This window comes from Pristis pectinata, chromosome 16, assembly GCF_009764475.1.
Source record: "Pristis pectinata isolate sPriPec2 chromosome 16, sPriPec2.1.pri, whole genome shotgun sequence".
NCBI classification, from domain to species: Eukaryota; Metazoa; Chordata; class Chondrichthyes; order Rhinopristiformes; family Pristidae; genus Pristis; species Pristis pectinata.
Genome location: NC_067420.1, coordinates 1,417,062 through 1,437,072, shown reverse-complemented (window position 1 = coordinate 1,437,072; position 20,011 = coordinate 1,417,062). Strand labels below are relative to the sequence as shown.

The 20,011-nt window shown below is 42.2% G+C and overlaps 1 protein-coding gene across 4 annotated transcripts in view; it reads left to right on the top strand.

Moving 5' to 3' along the window:
* LOC127578965 (uncharacterized protein KIAA1755-like) overlaps nt 1–20,011 on the top strand; it is a 141,886-nt gene that overhangs the window by 65,786 nt on the left and 56,089 nt on the right. For all 4 annotated transcript variants that reach the window (XM_052031565.1, XM_052031563.1, XM_052031564.1 and 1 more), the window contains one exon: nt 5,699–7,025. In XM_052031565.1, coding sequence (XP_051887525.1) covers nt 5,699–7,025 — 1,327 coding nt within the window. The remainder of the gene's footprint in view (nt 1–5,698; nt 7,026–20,011) is intronic.

Genomic DNA, 20,011 nt, shown 5'->3' with positions numbered 1-20,011 from the left:
AGAGATTCCATTTCACTTAGCCAACCATCGTAAGCAAACTGGCCATAAGTGCCACAAGACTTTACTGTTATGTATTCCCTCTGTTACAATAATGTAAGCCCAGACCTGTTCTATCACTCAGTGCAAGATGACTGATTCGTGACCAAACTGTCTGCCCGTCTTCGTCAATCCCATATATGTTAGAAATTGCTGCAGCACTAATTGCCAGTTCCAAAAGTGTTCTCCAAACTTATTCACCCTTTGCAAATACAAGCGTTTCTTAACTTTTCTTGTGAAAAGCCTGAATTTAGTTTTGAGACCTTAACCCCTTCTTGTAGGATTGGTTTAACTTTACTTACTCTATTAGAACATAGAACACTACAGCACAGTACAGGCCCTTCGGCCCACAATGTTGTGCCAATGTTTTATCCTGCGCTAAGATCTATCTAACCCTTCCCTCCCACATAGCCCTCCATTTCTCTATCATTCATGTGTCTATCTAAGAGTCTCTTAAATGTCCCTAATGTATCTGCCCCCTCAACCTCTGCTGGCAGTGCACTCCACACACCCACCACTCTCTGTGTAAAAAACTTACCCCTGACATCCCCCTTATACCTTCCTCCAATCACCTTAAAATTATGTCCCATCATGTTAGCCATTGTCGCCCTGTGAAAAAGTCTCTGACTGTCCACTCGATCTATGCCTCTTATCATCTTGTACACCTCCATCAAGTCACCTCTCATCCTCCTTCTCTCCAAAGAGAAAACCCCTAGCTTGCTCAACTTATCCCCATAAGACATGCTCTCCAATCCAGGCAGCATCCTGGTAAATCTTCTCTGCACCCTCTCTAAAGCTTCCACATCCTTCCTATAATGAGGCGACCAGAACTGAACACAATACTCCAAGTGTCGTCTAACCAGAGTTCTATAGAGCTGCAACATCACCTCGCGGTTCTTGAACTCAATACCCCAACTAATGAAGGCCAACACTCCATACGCCTTCTTAACAACCTTATCAACCTGCATGGCAACCTTGAGGGATCTATGGACATGGACCCCAAGATCCCTCTGTTCCTCCCTTGTTCCCTTAACATGTTGGGAACTTCAACCAAATCACCTTCTAATTCCAAGAAATTCATCTAGTTAGCAGAATCTTTTAATTTCACCCTTGGAGGCCAAAATCTATGCTGGACTTCCTCTTAGATCAATATATCTTCTTGAACTGCGATACATAGAATTGGCCACAGTACTGAAGATGTGTTCGAACCAGGGCTTTGCATAATTGCAGCTTAGTTTCTGCCTCCCTGTATTCTAATCTCCAGGTACAAAACCCAGCCTTCCAACAAGCTTTCTGATTATATTTGTTAAGCACCCATGAACCTTAGATCATCTGTGCACATGGAACTCTAAGTCTCTTCTGCAGTTCAGTAACTTTTCACCATTTAGTAAGTTCTCTGTTCTATTCTTTTAACTTCAGCATGGATGACATACTTGCCTACATTCAAATCCATTTGCCAGATTTTTACTAATTTATGTTATTTCTTATTATTTCTTTGTAATTTAATATTTCATCTTCATTTCTTGCAACAATGCTTAGTTTTGTCTCATTAGCAAACTCTGATATTTGCCTTTCTATACCATAACTTAATCTATTCATAAATGTTCTCGTGAATAGTTCTATCCCCCAACACCCACACTCACAGTACACTACCAGATGCATTGTGAGAGTTCAAATCCTTGCGCATTATTCCTATTTCTTCATGTTGTTCTGACAATTTCTTATCCAGATCATTAATTTGCTCTTGACTCCATCATTAATAACTTCAGCAACTAGTTTCTCATGAAGGATTTTGTCCATATCAATAACATTTATAGACATTCCCCCATCTCTTAGTGGAACTAGTTTTCTGGGAATTTCTAGGTACAGTATAGAATCATAGTTCTAATATCAAGTGAGTACAGGCCTGCTCTGTTTAATCTCTCCAGAAGTGGGATTGACAAAGATGTGCAGACAGTTTGGTCACAAATCATTTGGAGATCCATGGGATTGTTATGAGAAGAGTTTAAGCAGACCAAGCCTGATATTAGATGTTAGAAGATATTAGATATTGATATTAGAAGAAGGAGAGGTGATCTCATTGAAGTGTACACATTTTTATGGGGGAGCTTGTCAGGATCGATCCAGGGATGATACTTCCCTTGACTGGGGTATCAGAGATTGTTGCCTCAAAATGAGGAGTCATCTGTTGAAGGCAACAGTGAGAGAAAATCTCTTCACCAACAGGATGAAGAATCTTTGGAATTCACTATCCAAGTTAACTATGGGGACCTAAGTCACAGTGTGTTCACAATGAAGATGAATAAATTTTTGGACACTAATAGAGTTAAGGGATATGCGGTGAGTGCAGCTAAGTGCTGCTCAGGTACAAAATCAGCCAGGATGTCATTAGATGATGGAGCACGCGGAAGTGGATGGCCCACTCCTGCCTCTGTTGCTTATGTTCTACAGAGTTTTTCAATCGGTTTCGTCAGGCATGGCCTGCTCTTTGCAAACCCTGGTCTGCCCTTTACAAATTCTGTCAGTTCAGTTTTCTTCCAGTCAGTCCTCTTGTTCATAATGTTTCACAACAAGTCAGATCAGGTTTGGTATTTATGTAATCGTGAAAGAGGAATGCTGAGAGTTTGGAACTTGTTAACCGGAGCAATCGTTGAGACAAATTGCAAGGAGTTATTTATGACAAAGTCAGGTTAGTACAAAAGGAAGAAACAAAGAGGAGGGTGAGTTATTAGTTAAGTGAGGTGTGTGGGATATATATCATCGCTAGGCCCGTTGGGTCAAATGGCCTATTTCTGTGTTGAAAATTCTATGGAAGTGTGTAAGTAAATCCCATTGCATTAACTTCTAAAGTTAGTTATTAAATGGTACGCTTACTCTTTCCATTCTAGTCTTCCCACTTTAACCCTTTCACCCCCGGGATCATTCTTCTAAACCCCCTCTGGACCCTCTCCAACGCCAGCACATCTTTCTTAGATATGGGGCCCCAAACTGCTCACAATACTCCAAGTGTGATTTGATCAACGCCTTATAAAGCCTCAGTATTACATCCTTGAAGCATTTAAGAGTGCTAGCTGGTATACCAGTCATTAATACATGCAGAAATGGACATCACAAAATGTGAACAACTTTAATAAAAATGTTGACTTCATCCATGGAGAAACTGACTTTAAATAACTAAGAGTGACTTTAAATCTTATATTAAGCCATTTATTGGTTTTGTTGGAAGACACTGGTTGGATATGCACCTTCTAATGAATGGTTTAGTGCCTAAAAAAAAAGTATGATTAGAATCGACTTCTGGAACAGCTGGAAAGGGGTGAGACTCACCGCCCTTGTTATTTTATTCTGGCAGCATGGCCAGGGATGACTTCCTGCACCATGTCTCTTCAAACTGGCTTTAAGGTTCACAGAAATTCAATTGCACTCAACTTAACTTGTGTTTAACTCGTCCCTGATTGGGCCTAAAAGTTTTTAACTTTAAACTAAAAGTTTTTAACTTTTAACGGTGGTTCCATGGAGAAATGGCTGTATTACTCTCCATGCGGATGAGCTCATCACTGACCTACATCCCTGGGCATCACAACAGTGAAGTCAGAGGTAATCTGCAGGTTGGGGACAGGTGGATCTACCCTCCCGATCCACCACTGGACTCAACACTTGGTCAAAAAAATAGAACACAGGCATGGCTGAGGAACTGGCTGCACTTTGCATCTGGCTCCTCAGCTTCATGCCAGCGATGGCTGGTATTTGTCATGCAGTCTCATTTGATGAATGGTTTGTTTATTTTAATGAATGTCTTAAAGTGATTTTGAGTAAGCTATTCTGAAGTGAGTTTATATCATGTATTTTTAATGCTTTAATTATTTAAATCAAATTGATTTTTTATAAATGCCTGCAATCATTTAAGAATAATTCAGAAGCCATTGACAGCAGCAAGTTATTGGAATGGTGTTGGGGATTTCATGGGACCCTGGCCTCAGGAACCACTTAACTCATGCTCTGTTGCCATTCAGGGTTGGCCCCACCTTGTGGGACATCTCCAGTAACCAGGCCCTCACCCTGCGGGACATCTCCAGTGACCAGGCCCCCACCTTGTGGGACATCTCCAGTAACCAGGCCCCCATCTTGTGGGACATCTCCAGTAGGCAGACCCCCAGCTTGCTTAGTCCTGTGGGGGCGCAAGGCCTAAGTGCAGCCACAGGAGTGAGCCTGGATGGTGGGTCGGGTTGGGAATGATCTGCTCCACTGGAGGGGCCAATCTCTGGTGAACTAATGGGAACTCCAGCTGGGTTATTTGTTGTTGCACGTTCAGATAAGCTGTAGGAAGGTCCAACCTTTGAGAACATAAAACATAGGAATCAGCAGAATAAGAGCAAGAGTAGGCAATCCTCCTGAAGTCCCTCAAACCTGCTCCACTGTTCTGCCAGAAACCAAACACAAATGAAAATCACAAAAAACAAACTGCAGATACAGAAAAGATGACATAAAAACAGAAAATGCTGGAAACACGCTGATGAAGGGTCTCTGACCTGAGATATTAACTCTCCTTCTCTCTCCACAGATGCTGCCTGACCTGGTGAGTGTTTCCAGCAGTTTGTGCTTTTATTTCACCTTGCAGTGTGTCTGGGTTAGATCCAGTGCTGACTTCAGGAAGTGACTCAGCAAACAGAAGCAGAAGCTCCTTGGTCCCACGTAAGGGTGTGAGAATTAGAATAGGTCGTCTCACCTTCCAGCTAGGTCTGCCATTCATCAAGGTCACGGCTGATCCTCTACCTCATCACCGTCTTTCTGCACTCTTCATTCCACAGCTGGCCGAGTTAGAGAACCCCAAAGATTCAGCACCCTCTGGCTGAAGAAATTTCTCCTCATCTCAGTCCTAAGTGGTGCACCCTTATTACAAGAGTTTACCCCGAGCGCTAGACTGCCCAGCCATACTCCTCACACCTCTCCTGTTGAGGCCTCTAAGACTTTTGCAGGAGGAGTCTACGAACTAAGAGAGGGTTGTAAAATTCCTTTGTTCCTTAATCTTTACTGATTATTAGGTTTGTCTGGAGAAAGGATACAGAAAGTACTTAGATAATGGTGCAACGAGCCCTTATTTAATGATCAAAGGTCAGACCTTAAAGCTTTATTTCCATTAATCAGTAACAGCACCATTGTTGCTGTTTGTGAGTGATAAAAATGCCTGCATCTCCAGTGAGCCCAGTGCTCCCTTTCATTGCCATTATACTTCCAGCCTAAAAGCGATCCACAAGCACTTAACGCCTTGAAATTACCCGTTGTATAGATTGCAGGCTCATGTCTCGCATTGTGCATCTCATTTGGTAAGCCTGAGCCAGCTGACTGAGTTTAAGTGTATAAAAACATCTAAAGACCTGGTGCAATAAAACTTGATATAATCGGAAGATCTGATACAACTATGTAAGTGCGACTGGCGACTTCTTGATGCTACAGAACTGTGAGGTTAGGGTCACAAATGGTGGGAATGGGCCAACTCCCAAATAGATCAGTGACTGACCATGAGAGTGCAGAATTAATATCCTTCTCCATATTAAGAACTAATCTGCTGAAGTAACTTAGTGGCTACCTACGTTGCTTGCTGATAAATATTTTGCCACAGAGAGCTTCCTATTAATTAGAGTTCTATGTTCTTCTCCCTCAGGCTGAATATTCAAGCCTCCTGTTCCGTCACGAAGGCTGGCCTCTGTGCCTCCACGAGAAGGTAGTGGTACAGTTGTCATCGTTCAACATTTTCCTTCTGCGCCCGGGTGATTTCTATCTACAAGTTGTACCTGTTGCAAAGCAGTCAGCTCGGATTGTGTTGAAATGCTTGGGCAGGGACCTCCGCAGCGTGGAGGAGAAACTGATACCAGAAGTGTCCTACACCAATATTTTTACCTCAGAGTGGCTGGAAACTATAAACAGTGAACGTTCTGGGACACCATTGCACACTTGCCTACTAGCCACAGATAATGGGGTTGTGAAAGAGCTTTGGTCTAAAATAGTAAGCCCTGAATTTGTAAATAAAAGCAAAGTAACGGCCCCATCTGGGCACAGAATTCATTTTGTTCAGGAAACAGAAAACAACTGTGATTCTGCCAGGATGACTTTGCAGACGGGGGCAGAGACTAATCATTCACTTAGGGCTTCTGAGCCAGTCTCTGATACTAAGACAAAACAAAATCCTTCGCCTAACTTGGGCCAAAAAGAAGGCACAAAATGTTTAAGTCACCAGTCCATGAAACTGGGAATGATCTCCCCAAATCAATACGAAATCTCCAATGAAAACGTTGAAGGAGATTATGTGGATTTAATGATGTTTTCTAAAGAAAAATGCTCTGATAACAGGACTGCAGTGCTTCCACTTAAGAAAGGTGAATCTTCTGTGGTTCCGGTCAATGGCACGTGGGCATGTGGAGGGACAATTAGGTTTGCAACTGAACCTTGCACACCATGCTTAAGCAGAAGGTCAAACAGAGACTTGGAAAACCAAGGGGTAAAATGTCGCTATCGTGAGTCTTACATTGAAGCTCTGCAAAACCCTTTGAGCTTTGGGTTCAGCTTTCAGGAGGCAGAAGCTTCTGCAGAGGACAGGAAAGATCTCCTGACTAATCACAAACTCAACAGTGATTCAAAAAGCCCAGTCTGTTACAGGAAAATCCAGGAGCCCAGAAGTTCCTCCAGATCGACCACTGCATCTTCATGCAAAGCTACAAATAAGGACAAAGTAGTAGTGCACTCCATTCCATCCTGCACTTCAGTTAAGGCACCATACCAATCGATAGCTAAGTTTGAGCCTCGTATAGGATCAGGATCTTCAGAATCCCCCACCAAACATGCAGTTCCTGATGGCAAAAGATCATCCCTGCCGGCTGCTGATACTCTGTCCTCTGAACCTTCCACCGGCAGGAAAAGTGTGGAAGCTGCAAATCGGTGTTCAGCTGGTTACATATCTCCAAGAAACCGTAGATATAAATCCCAGGGAAAAGGTAAAAGTAGAATTAATTACGCTGGAACAAAAATATCCAAGTGCAATTATCTATTGGGACAGTTGACAGAGGTGTTCTGTTGTAAAGAATACTTTTCTTTGTTTTGAAAGATTTCACGGTTTATAATAATGAGATTATTCGTTCTGAAATTATTGAAAACATGTGGATCCTTGATGCAAAGTGACTAGATGACAGAATAAGAAAAGAAAGAATTTGATTGTAAAACATACGGAACTCTCAGAATTCAGGTAGTCAGCTGGATGGATCAAAATTAGGATGTGCACCCCTACAGTAGTTCTCGGATATTCTGTGTTATTCTGGTTTACTTTGAAAGCATTTGAGTTTTTGTAGTATTCTCAAAGCTCTAACCTAAGGTCATAAAGGACAGAATGGAGAACATGCAAACTTCACACAGCTGGTACTTCAGGTTAGAATCAAACTGAGGCCTCTGAAGCTGTAAGGCAGCAGTGCCACATGCAGCCCACATAACAAGCTGTCTAAAGGCAGCCAGGACAGTGAAGGGAAGGGCATTAGCTTCCACCATTGATGGCCTGGTCTCCAAATGCAGCCTCTGCCTCATGGGACACAGCACCAGCCAGGTTTGCAGCTTGATTGGCCCCCAGTATCAGTTATTTTCACCACTCCCTTCCATTTTACGTGGTCGTAGGAATTCTTAGCAACTTTTATTCAACTTCTTGCCAAATTACTCTCATATTCAACTTCCTCCTCCTAACTATTTTGTTTGTGTACTAATGCTGCTTTCCAAAAGATTCAGTACCCACTCAACATCAAATCCATCTTTGATATCTTTAGTTAGCCACTTTTCACATGGAATTTTGATTTCTCAGTGGACGTTGATGGACAATAGTGAGACGTTTGAACAGGGCAGGAGAGAGTTCATGAGAACTCATGCCCTTTAATTTCTTTCATACCACGGTTACCTGTCCATTGGGATGAACTTACTGGATGCAGCAAAAATCCTACCTGAATCTCATTATTCCCATCTTACAAAGATAGAACCACACAACGCAGAAGGGAAGACATTCATTCCATTGAGAAAAGAACCATAGTTATTCCATTCACACTGTCATGTCCTCATATCTATATTTTTTTCTTTTAAAATCACATTTATTACCTGAACAACAAACATAGCAAATGTGAAGAAGGATCACTTTTTCGTTGCCTTTTTCTATTTAGCCAGGGGTAATTGGAGCTGTGCATTTAAAAATTGTCCCATTTATTTTGAGCCTTGTTATAAAATGAATTCTATTGGTATTGGTGTTAGTTCATTATTGTCCCATGTACCACGATACATTGAATAGCTTTTGTCTGCATGCCATCCTGATAGATCATTCCTTACATAAGTACATCGAGGTAATGAAAAGAAAAAAAGTATTCAGAATATATGTTGTAGTTACAGAGAAAGTGCAGAGCAGGTAGAAAATAAAGTGCGAGGACCACAACGAGGTAGACTGGGAGATCTATGTTTGCTTCATGTAGTGTTAGTCATGCCTCTGGCTGTCAAAGTCAAGTTTATTGTCATCTGCACAAGTCCATGTGTGCGCAGGTGCAATGAAAAACTTACTTGCAGCAGCATCACAGGCACAGAGCATCAGATAAGCAGCATTCACAAGAAAAACATAAATTTAACATAAATTACACACAATCTTTACAAGAAAGAACACAATTAGAACAAAAGAAAGAAGTCAATTTTAGTGCAAAGTGATCAAAGTGGTCACAGTGTTGCTAAACTGCAGTGATTAGGGCTGTGCCGGTTGGTTCAAGAACCGAATGGTTGAAGGGAAGTAGCTGTTCCTGAACCTGGTGGTGTGGGACTTCAGGCTTCTGTACCTCCTGCCCGATGGGAGCTGCGAGAAGATGGCACGGCCCGGATGGTGGGGATCTTTGATGGTGGATGTTGCCTTCTTGAGGCAGCGCCTCCTGTAGATACCACCGATGGTGATGTACATCCGGTATTGTTAGGAGATAGCCGTTGCTTGTATAGGGGGTGGGTGGAGGCAGTGAAAGTGAGCCCCAAAGGAGGTGGCAAACCTGGGTTACACAGGGGTGCAGGGAACTGGCTGATCTTAATGGCCACACCTTGTTGCCTTCAGTACTTTTGGTGACCTACCAGTGACTGGTGAACAGATGCGAATGGGAATATGGCAGCAAGGGATCCATCGAACAGGTAGGAGCTAGTCAGGTGGTGGGTGGGAAAGAAGAGAGGTCCCTTGAGTTGACTGGAAGACCGATAGGAGAGGATAAAGGAAGACAAACTCTCTTCCTCTTCCCAGTGCTCAAAGAAAACTTATAACTCCGTGATCTTCCTCCAGCTGGTGCCAGACAGTGGGTCACTGCTCCCTGTTTAGAGGCCGACAACGAGGATCGCAAATCAGTTATGGTCGAAGCCACCAGGGTCTGAACACAAAACCAGAAGAGGAGACTGGTGCGACCTTGTTTGTGTCCCCAATCATTTGCTCTGAAGCACGGGATGGACTGAGGGATCGAAGGGGAAGATTGCTGCCATCATTTTAACTGAAGTATTGCCCATTGTCTGTTAGCTGGCGGACTTAAAAGTGGGCGCCAGATTTCTGCTTTTCTTTGCACAGTATATAGTTTACTAGCCAATGTCGGAAGCTGTATCTTTCCCATGGGCCTATGGACACCCAGCTGTGGAAAGTGTGTGTGTATTCAATTTGTTACCCAACATTGTCCGATATATTGTTCCATATTTCATTTAACAGTTATTTAAGTCATACCTCTGAGAGGAAAATACTGAATAACAACCAAACATAGTCTGGTTGGGGGAAAAGCTTCAATAAGCATTAAAAAAAAATTAACCTCTTATATCCTTGAACTGCACACTTTTTTTTATTCATCCAACCATTTAATTGCCCGTCCCTAGTTGCCCTTAAGAAGGTGGTGGTGAGCTGCCTTCTTGAATTGCTGCAGTTCTTGAGGTGTGGCTACACCTACAATGCTGTTAGGGAAGGTATAACAGGACTTTGACCCAGCGATGGTGAAGGGACGGCAATACATTTCTGAGTCAGGATGGGGTGGGGCTTGGAGGGCAACTTCCAGGCGGTGGTGTTCTCCGTGCTTTTGCTGCTCTTGTCCTCCTGGATGGTAGAGGTGGTGGGTTTAGAACGTGCTGTCTAAGGAGTCTTGGTGCAATACCCCCTGTAGATGGTACAAACTGCTGCTACTGTGTGTCAGTGGTGGACTGAGTGAACGGTTGTCAATGGGCTGCCTATTGAGCAGGCTGCTATGTCCTTTATGGTAGCGAGCTTGACTGTTGTTGAAGCTGCACTCATCCAGGCAATGCATATCACTGGAAATTGATGGGGAAATTATATTAAAGTACATAGAAAATTAAACCACTTCTTGACGGGTGAAGTAACTTGGATGAGGTTATAGCTGCAAAATTAACTGATGACGCTAAGCTAGGTAGAAACGTCAACTATGATGAGGTCATCAGGAGGCATGAGATAGGTGACGTGAATGGGCAAGGATGTGGCAAAGGGAGAACGGTGTGGCAAAACGCAAAATTGTCCATTTTGAATCAGCATCAGAATCAGGTTTATTATCACTGACTTATATGGCGTGAAATGTGTTGTTTTGCAGCAGCAGTACAGTGCAAGACTTAATATTACTATAAATTACAAAAATAAATAAATAGTGCACAAAAAAGGAATAGTGAGGTAGTGTTCATGGGTTCATGGACCGTTCAGAAATCTGATGGTGCAGGGGAAGAAGCTGTTCCTGAATCGTTGAGTGTGGGTCTTCAGGCTCCTGTACCTCCTCCCCGATGGTAGTAATGAGAGGAGGGCATGTCCTAGTGGTGAGGGTCCTTAATGATGGATGCCACCTTCTTGAAGATGTCCTCAATGATGGGGAGGGTTGTGCCCTTGATGGAGCTGGCTGAGTCTACAACCCTCTGCAGCCTCTTGCGATCCTGTGCATTGGAGCCTCCATACCAGGTGGTGATGCAACCAGTCAGAATGCTCTCCACTGTGCATCTTCAGAAATTAGTAGGAGTCTTTCGAGACATACCAAATCTCCTCAAACTCCTAACAAAGTAGAGTGGGAAAAACAAAAAGAAACATATTATCTAAATGTGACAGATTGCAGAGATCTGAGATGCAAAGGGGATCTGGGTGTCCTAGTGCATGGTTTGCAAAAGGCCAATATACAGGTAGGGCAAATAATTAAGAAAGCTAACAATAGTGTTTATTTCGAAAGGAATTAAATATAAAAGTAAGGAGGTCATATTTCAGTTAAGTTGGTAAAATTGGTTTATTGTTGTCACATGTTGCCCCTCAGGTACAGTAAAAAATTTTGTTTTGCGTGTCATCCATACAGAACATCTCATTATAACAGTGCATTGAGGTATTACAGGGGAAAACAATAACAGAATGCAGAATGAGGTGTTACAGTTACAGAGAAAGTGCAGTGCAGGCAGACAATAAGGTGCAAGGCCATAACGAGGTAGATTGTGAGGTCAAGAGATTGGAGACCACAACTGGAGTGCATTAGACAAGTTTGGTCTCCTTGGTTAATCCATTGGAAGCATTTCAGAGAAAGTTTACTAAACCAATACCTGGAATGGGTGGGATGTCTTATGAGGAAAAGTTGGATAGGCTTGGCCTGTATCCATTAGCGTTTAGCAGAGTGAGAGGGGATTTGATTGGAACATAAGATTCTAAACAATCTTGGCAGGGTGGATGTGGAGTGGATGTTTCCTCTTGTGGGAGAATACAGAACTGGGGTTATAGAGTTGTAGAGTAATACAGCATGGAGACAGGACCTTCGACCCAACACCGACCAAGTCGACCACGGTGCCCACCAAGTTTGTCCCGTTTACCCGCGTGTGGCCCATATCCCTCTAAACCCCTCCCAGCCATGTATTTATCCAAATGTCTTTTAAAGGTTGTTATTGAACCTGCCTCACCCACTTCCTCTGGCAGCTCGTTCCAGATACTCACCACCCTCTGCGTGAAGAAGTTGCCCCTCAGGTCCCTTTTAAATCTTTCCCCTCTCACCATAAACCTATGTCCTCTAGTTTTTAGTGTCCCTTCCCTGGGAAGAGGACTGTGTGCATTCACTCTATGTATGGCCCTCGTGATTTTATACACCTCTATAAGGTCATTCCTCAATCTCCTACGCTGCAAGGAATAAAGTCCCAGCCAGGCCAACCTCTCCCTAAAACTCAGTCCCTTGAGTCCTGGCAGCGTCCTTGCAAATCTTCACTTTTTCCAGTTTAATGTTGTCTTTCCTATAACAGGGCAAACAAAACTGTACACCATACAACAGGGAGGCCTAAAACTGTACACACAGTGGTATAATAAATTTTCCAGTGAATGGGAAGCCTAAAGGAAGCAGGAAAGGGGTTATTGTTTATAAATAAAGGACACCCGTTTAAGAAAGAGGTAAGGTGAATCTTTATTTTCTCAGAAGGCTGTGAGTCTTGAACTTTCTTCATCAAAGCAGAGCATTTTTGAGATGAAAGTAGATTGGTACTTGATAAGCAAGGGGATGAAAGGATACCATGTGTTGGCAGGAATGCGGCAGTGATTTTAAAATCAGATCAGCCATAATTTTTATTGAATTTTGGAGCAGGCCTGAGAGGATGAATAACCTATTCCTGCTCGTGATATCTGTGTCTTATATGATGAATGAAACTAACGCGGAATTAAAATGTCAGAGCACGTTGGTTAGAAGTGAAAGGTCTTGGTGATAAAATGTAGGAATCATCAGAGTAATGATTGCTGGGCTTTTAAGTTTTGGTTATGGATTATAACTGTTGTAAATGATAGAATGATGCATGGTATGGTATCAGCTTTCTTGCAGAGACTAAGAATATTTTAGATATTATTTGGATAAGTCATTCACTTGTTCTGCTCCTCAGTGCAGTCATTCATGAATCAATTAACCTTCCCTGGTTCAAAGGTTTAATTCAAACGCTTTGATTTAAAGCTATAAACTGATAAGATCAAGTCACACAATCATCCTGTTTGAAGCTGCTTCCAAAATCATAACATAGCAACAATGAGCAGTAAAGCAAGATATTGCAACATCCATTTTGATATCAAACACCCAAGCCCGAGGCCGTCCATTTGGACCCGCACATTCTCCGAGGCTTAAGTAACATTAGCTACCACAGACCATCCAGCCAACACTCAAATGTTCTTCCTTTCTGATTATATTCCAGTTCCTCAGTGTAAATGCTTCAGGCTGTTACCTGCACAGAGTATGGTTGAGAACCGCAAATGCATGAGATTTTTTCTGCGTTTCAATGTTAAATTATTCTCAGCTGTTCTTAAATCAGCCCTATATATTCATTGTAAGCTGCCAGAACAGAAATGTTCCTTGAGAGACCATTTCCTGGCATCGCTCTCTTTCCACATACCAATAGTTTGAAATATAGAGGCAAACTTATAAATATTCCTGGGCTGTAAAAATTAAGACTATCAAAATATTATCTTACATTTAACAGAAATAATGCTGAATAATCCAGCTGGCTTTCTTCTCCACATTTGAATTCACAAATGGAAGTACTGCATCAAGAAGACATTTGATTCTCTGTATGTTTTTTGCTGAAATTTCATTTCTACAGAAAGCCATAAACCTTACACATTTGTGGTTCTGTAGGAAGCAGCCTGTAGCATCTGAACTGATTAACTGGATTGTGGCTCAGAGTATCAGTTGGATGGTGCCATTAAAAACTATGTTGGTCGTACCCGACATAATTCTTGCGAGTCTGAATTACGTTGGTGCAAAGAAACCACCAGTTTTGCAGTACCTCCTGGCCATTATCTACGTATAAACCCGGCCAACGAGTCCTGACAGATTATTGAATTTTCTGAGGCACTTCATACCTCCTCAGTTTGTTTCTAGGTTTAATGCCAAGCAGGTACACTCACTATAGTCATCAAATAGCAAAAAGAAGCAAAACTCTAGCTAACGGTCTTTAAGCTGTCCTAGAGACATTAAACCAAATGCCACACAACTACTTTCATCTCAGCAAAGTCATTATACCTTGGGAGGTGGAAACCGGTCAACATAGTTCATTCCTAAGCTTTGCACTGCATCTATCTGTCAAGCACTGGAAATGTCATTCAAGACAGCAAGTATACAAATTCAGACAATACATTTACATAGAGGGTCTAAGAGATTGAACCTGCTGACCATGGTTATTTTTGGTGGCAGTTTGGTTATTTAAAACCCCTTGCAGATGCTTCTAAATCTCAAACAGTGTGGAATGAGAGGTATTTAGGATCTCTGGATACAGCTACAAAAATAGTTCCCCGATTATCTTTAGGAGAGTGAGCAGTATGTCACCAACACTAGAGCAAGACATATTGCTAGTAAGTGACCTCTGCCCTAGTTATTCATTTTGACACTGGTATCACAGAAAAAACGATTCTTGATGCAGTGAAGGGTTGCAAAGTTGGTCACCTTATTTTCAATTTAAGGATGGCCAAACTCTCTGTGCGCCCATTTTCGAGTTGAACAGCTTGTAAATATTTGAAGTTGGGTGAGTCAGCTTTATTTTCACTTGTAGAAACCCAACAGTTAAGGGGCTGCCAATTCTTTTTTTGCTGGATGAAATTTTGAAACTATGTATACCACTGAAGCTTTTGCACCAGAGATAAACACATATCTACAAGGTTGTATCCAGCAATCAAATAAACTCTGCATTAATGCAAATTTAATAGGATATTTGAGTTATACCATTTGTGCCAATTCACCACATGCAGTATGAATATCTAAGATTAAATAGAAAGTACGTCACACATACAACCCACAAAGCCCACTGCTACCAGTTGGTATTTACACAATGCACACAAAGTGCTGGAGAAACTCAGCGGGTCAGGCAGCATCTACGGAGGGAAATAAACAGTTGAAGTTTCGGGTTGAGACCCTTCATCAGGATTTCATCTAGTCCTGATGAAGGGTCTCGACCCAAAACGTCGACTGTTCATTTCCCTCCATAGATGCTGCCTGACCCGCTGAGTTCCATCAGCATTTTGTGTGTGTTGCTCCAGATTCCAACATCTGCAAAATCTCTTGTAGCACCAGTTGGTATTTATTCTCTACATAAAGTTCACCCATTCCTCTTCATCACACCCATTCGGAATGTCCTTCTATCCCCTTGTCCCTCATGTGTCTATCTAGCTCCACCTTAATTGCATCAATAACTTCTGCACATTTTCTCAAAGGTTCAGATCTGTGAATGATGTGGAGTTGTCAGTGTATAACAAGAGGGTACTTCAGACCAAGTGTTCCAGAGAACCAGGTTAATAGTTTTGTTTATCTGGCTCTGTGGTGTATACACGAGGGACAGTCATTCATGGAGACAAAATAAATCAAAAACATTGATTTTTCACTTTGGTGTTTCTTTTATAAAGCTTTAATTTTTCCGAGTTGCGCTCTGCTCACAGAGAACTTCCTGTGAGTGAGGCAAGCCTTATTATCCCAGCTATCTGCTTCCTGCTCACCTGTCCTCTTTAAACCGTGTTCAGTTCTGGTGGATGAAAAAGGAGCCACCAATGCAGTGTAAATGTGGTGAGTCTGGCAATTATAACTGCAAGGCACTGCAAAGTTAGTGCAAACGTTCATTTCGGGGCACAGAAAGATGGATTCATTGGCAGTGGTCGTATCCCAGAGCCTTGTGAATATGTAAAATAAAAGTGAGATATTTATTTAAATCCCTGACATTAGAACAGGTGGGGACAAACTGATGATGATTGCATGTATTGGAAATGATGCTATCCATAGCATGTGATACAGAAATGATATTTTAATCTTGCTGCCTTCAACAATGAATGTCACAACTGCACATTCAGGCAGTTTAATAATAAGTAATTTCTTCTTCTATTCTGATTAAGATGTGCTCCTTGAAATAGGCAAGAGGGGCCACCTCGAGCTGCTGAAAATGGGTTTATCTGCAAAAGTAAGCAGTCATACCTCTTGTGATGCATCTGACTTAAAATCGTGGAAAATGACAGAGATGACTACATACGAAACCATTTACTAGCTTTATTTGCCTGCACAAGTCAATTTCTTAAATAGTTTTGAAATGAATAAAAACTTGTATTCTTAACCAGAAAAGATTCCCCAACCTGTGCAGTCAGCTGAATCACGCCATCCTGATCGCAGGCCCTGGTCACTTTTGTAGGTGGGGCCCGATTCAACAGATTTTGGAAAAAAGTGATTGTCCACGGTCTTTGATATAACTCCAGCTTTCCTGATCTTTCACATTGGCCAGTGACATTGTAACCCAAACCTAGTGGAATCGAGTAGAACTTCTGCCTTCCTCACCTCAGCTATCTTACTTTTTATTGAGTTTGTAGCATTTTACAATGAGTATCTTAATTTACCTGTGTTTTCCTCAGTCAAGACCATGGCTCAGTGTCATCTAGGGACATCTCAACAGACGTTCCACCATTTCAATTTTCTTTCTCAAACATTCTGTTCAACTCATGCTGTTGCGGCAAAGCAAGTCTAAAAGAAAATCTGGGCTTGGGTAGAATTTGGGTTTGCATTATATCTTACACTCTGCTTCATCTTGGCAGAAGATCCCAAAAGCCGTCAAAGATCTTAAACTCAGTACAATAGAGTCATAGAATTGTACAGCACAGAAAAAGGCCCTTCGGCACACTGGTGTCTGTGCCGACCAAGATGCATATTCGTGCTAATCCCATATCCCTCCAAACTCTTGTCATCCATATACCTGTCCACATAAATGTATCTAAAGTACCTGCCCCAACCACTTCCTCTGGCAGCTGGTTCCATACATCTACCACCCCTCAGTTTCTTATTAAACATTTCACCTCTAACCTCAAAACTATGTCCTTGATTCCCCAATGCTGAAAAAAAGACCGCTCACCCTATCTATGCCCCTCATGATTTTATGTACCTCTGTGAGATCACCCGTGTAAAGCTGAACGTAAAGCTCACTTTAATCTATCTGCAGTTCTTACAGAGTGTAGCGTCTATCAAGTACAAAGAACAGGGAATTGGTATGCAGGAGAACAGATATTGCCTGGTATTTGAAATACAGTTCATAGTTAAATTAGTAAGAAAATAACAATTGTTTAATAACTAATTTAACATAACTTGAACTGTGAGCTAAGGTAAACAGACCCAAAATTTATAGAGATTGTTCAGTCAGGCTAGCAAGTTAGTAATAAGCACTGGGGACACAGTGGCACTGCTAGTGGAGACGCTGGCAGTGACCTGGTTTCAGTCCTGACCTCTGGTGGTTCCTGTGTGGAGTCTGAACGTTCTGCTTGTGACGCCGTAGGTTTCCTCTGGTTAGTACGTTAATCAGCCACCATAAACTGAGCGCCAGTGAGTGGTGGAACCTGAGGACGATTTCATCACGGAGGCTTTGAGCACATCTATGGATCTTCTGCTCTGTCTACCGGGTAATCTCTTCCCATGACTTGAGTGTTTCAGAATCAGAATCAGATGAGATTCCAAATCAGGATCAGAATCAGGTTTATTATCACTGACATATGACGTGAAATGTGTTGTTTTGCGGCAGCAGTACAGTGCAAAGACATAAAATTACTATAAATTACAAAATAAGTAAATAGTGCAAAAAAGGAATAACGAGGTAGTGTTCATGGGTTCATGGACCGTTCAGAAATCTGATGGCAGAGGGGAAAAGGCTGTTCTTGAATCGTTGAGTGTGGGTCTTCAGGCTCCTGTACCTCCTCCCCGATGGTGGTAACGAGAATGGTTAAGGGGCAAATCTGTTTTGCTAAAAGTTAGGAAACAGTAGAGATGATGTTACGCTGCTGGAAGTGGTCTGTAGACTGACAGCCATTGGGCAATATCAATGGGTAATCACATTTACAGAGAAACAAAAGGTAGAATGAAGATGACTGGTAAAAGGACCAAATGTGAAAGGAGGAAAGTTTTTTATGGAGAGAGTGGTCAGGGTCTGGGATGTACCATCAGGGGGTTAGAGGAGGGAGACTCCACTGTTTAAGAAGTTGGAAGGGAAATATTGCAGTGGAAGGAAGGCGAGTTGTTTGACTAGCTGGATTGGCTTTGCATGGAGCTGGCACAGATTCAATGGGCCAAATGGTCTCCTTCTGTGTGGTAATATTTCTGTGATGCCTTGAAGAAGAATTCAATCTTTTCTCTTTGGATTTGTCTTGGTGCAGTTCAGTTCTTATTGCCACTGAGTCATCAAACACAAACTGTAAGAGTAAACTGTGCCTATTTATTACAGTCTGAAAACATCATTAATAATTTTTCCCAGCTGCCAGTCCTATGTTTTGGCAGTTTTACCTTTGAACTGCTATTGTTCCCGGACATGTTTCAAAATCTCATTTCCACGAATGTTTACATATTCTGCAATAGTTGGAGTGATTGATCACATCGCAGCTGAGGCGGGGCTTTTAATACCAGATCTGATTAAAATGTAACCGGACAAGGAGGTGTCCTGCTGTGGTACTTCGTCACCTACAGACCGAAGATACAACAACAATCACAATAGATGGCTCACACTGTCAAATTCCAAACAATTCACTTGTGGTTTTGGGGTAGGGAGGTTCGTCACTATGTTTAGTTCAGGAAACTTCAATGCAAACCCGTCTCCCGTGCCCATTAGAAAAGATTCAGTGTTAAGGCCAGCAGAAGAAACCCTGCTTTCATCTCGCCCAGTTCTGCATATGGTTTTCAGTGATGAATCAAGGCATAATCCCTTTCCTCATGATCCCTTCTTGTACCCATAGAGTCACAGGGCAATACAGCACGGACACAGGCCCTTTGGCCCAACCAGTCCATGCCAACCATGGTGCCCACCCAGCCAGTCCCAATTTCCTGCGTTCGGCCCATCTCCCTCCAAGCCCCGCCCCTCCATGTACCTATCCAAATGGTGCTTAAATGATACTGTTGTACCTGCCTCACCCACTTCCTCTGGCAGCTCGTTCCGTATACTCACCACCCTTTGCGTGAAACAGTTGCCCCTCAGGTCCTTCTTAAATCTTTCCCCTCTCACCCTAAACCTCTGCCCCCTACTTTCGGACTCCCCGACCCTGGGGAACAGACTGCGGAAAATACTCTTATTGTTCTTAAAGGAATCTTTTGTCATAAATAAATGAGGATACTATTTACTTGCTGTTGTCAGAATCTATGCATTGCACGTGTTGCTGTACATCCTGAATCAGGATCTAAACTCTTACTCTAACTGCATGGTGTTGAAAGTTCACAGAGCCATACAAACAGGAAATTCGAAATGATGAATGGCTTTCACTCCAGCACAGTACCACTGAATATTCATGCGCTCAAAAATCTGTGGTATTCATATATGTCTGTGGTACAGGTTGATACTCCCTTCCATCTGTTAGCTTTACCCTTCCTGCAGGAGTCAGCTTAGTATACAACGGCACTCTGGGAGCTTTCGGGCATTAATATGTAAAAACATTCGCGGAGATCAGAGTTCATGGTTGAAAAGAGCAGGAGTAGGTGAATGAATAAGTGGTTATGTGAAGTGATGTTTTTAAAAGCCTTCATATACTTGATTAAGCTCAGGAATATAATTTATAGGAGGAAAAAAATAGAAAATGCTGGAAAGACTGAGTGTTGGGCGCCATCTGCGGGGAGAGAAGAGGAATAATATTGCATCAGAACTAGGATATGTTAGAAAATAAGCATGCTTAAACTTGCAAAGAAAGGGAGTATTGGTATTGGTTTATTATTGTCACTTGTACCGAGGTACAGTGAAAAACTTGTCTTACAAGCCGATCGTACAGGTCAATTCATTACAGTGCAGTTACATTGAGTCAGTACAGAGTGCATTGATGTAGTACGGGTAAAAACAATAACAGTACAGAGTAAAGTGTCACAGCTACAGAGAAAGTGCAGTGCAATAAGGTGCAAGGTCACAACAAGGTAGATGGTGAGGTCATAGTCCATCTCACTGTATAAGGGAACCGTTAAATAGTCTTATCACAGTGGGGTAGAAG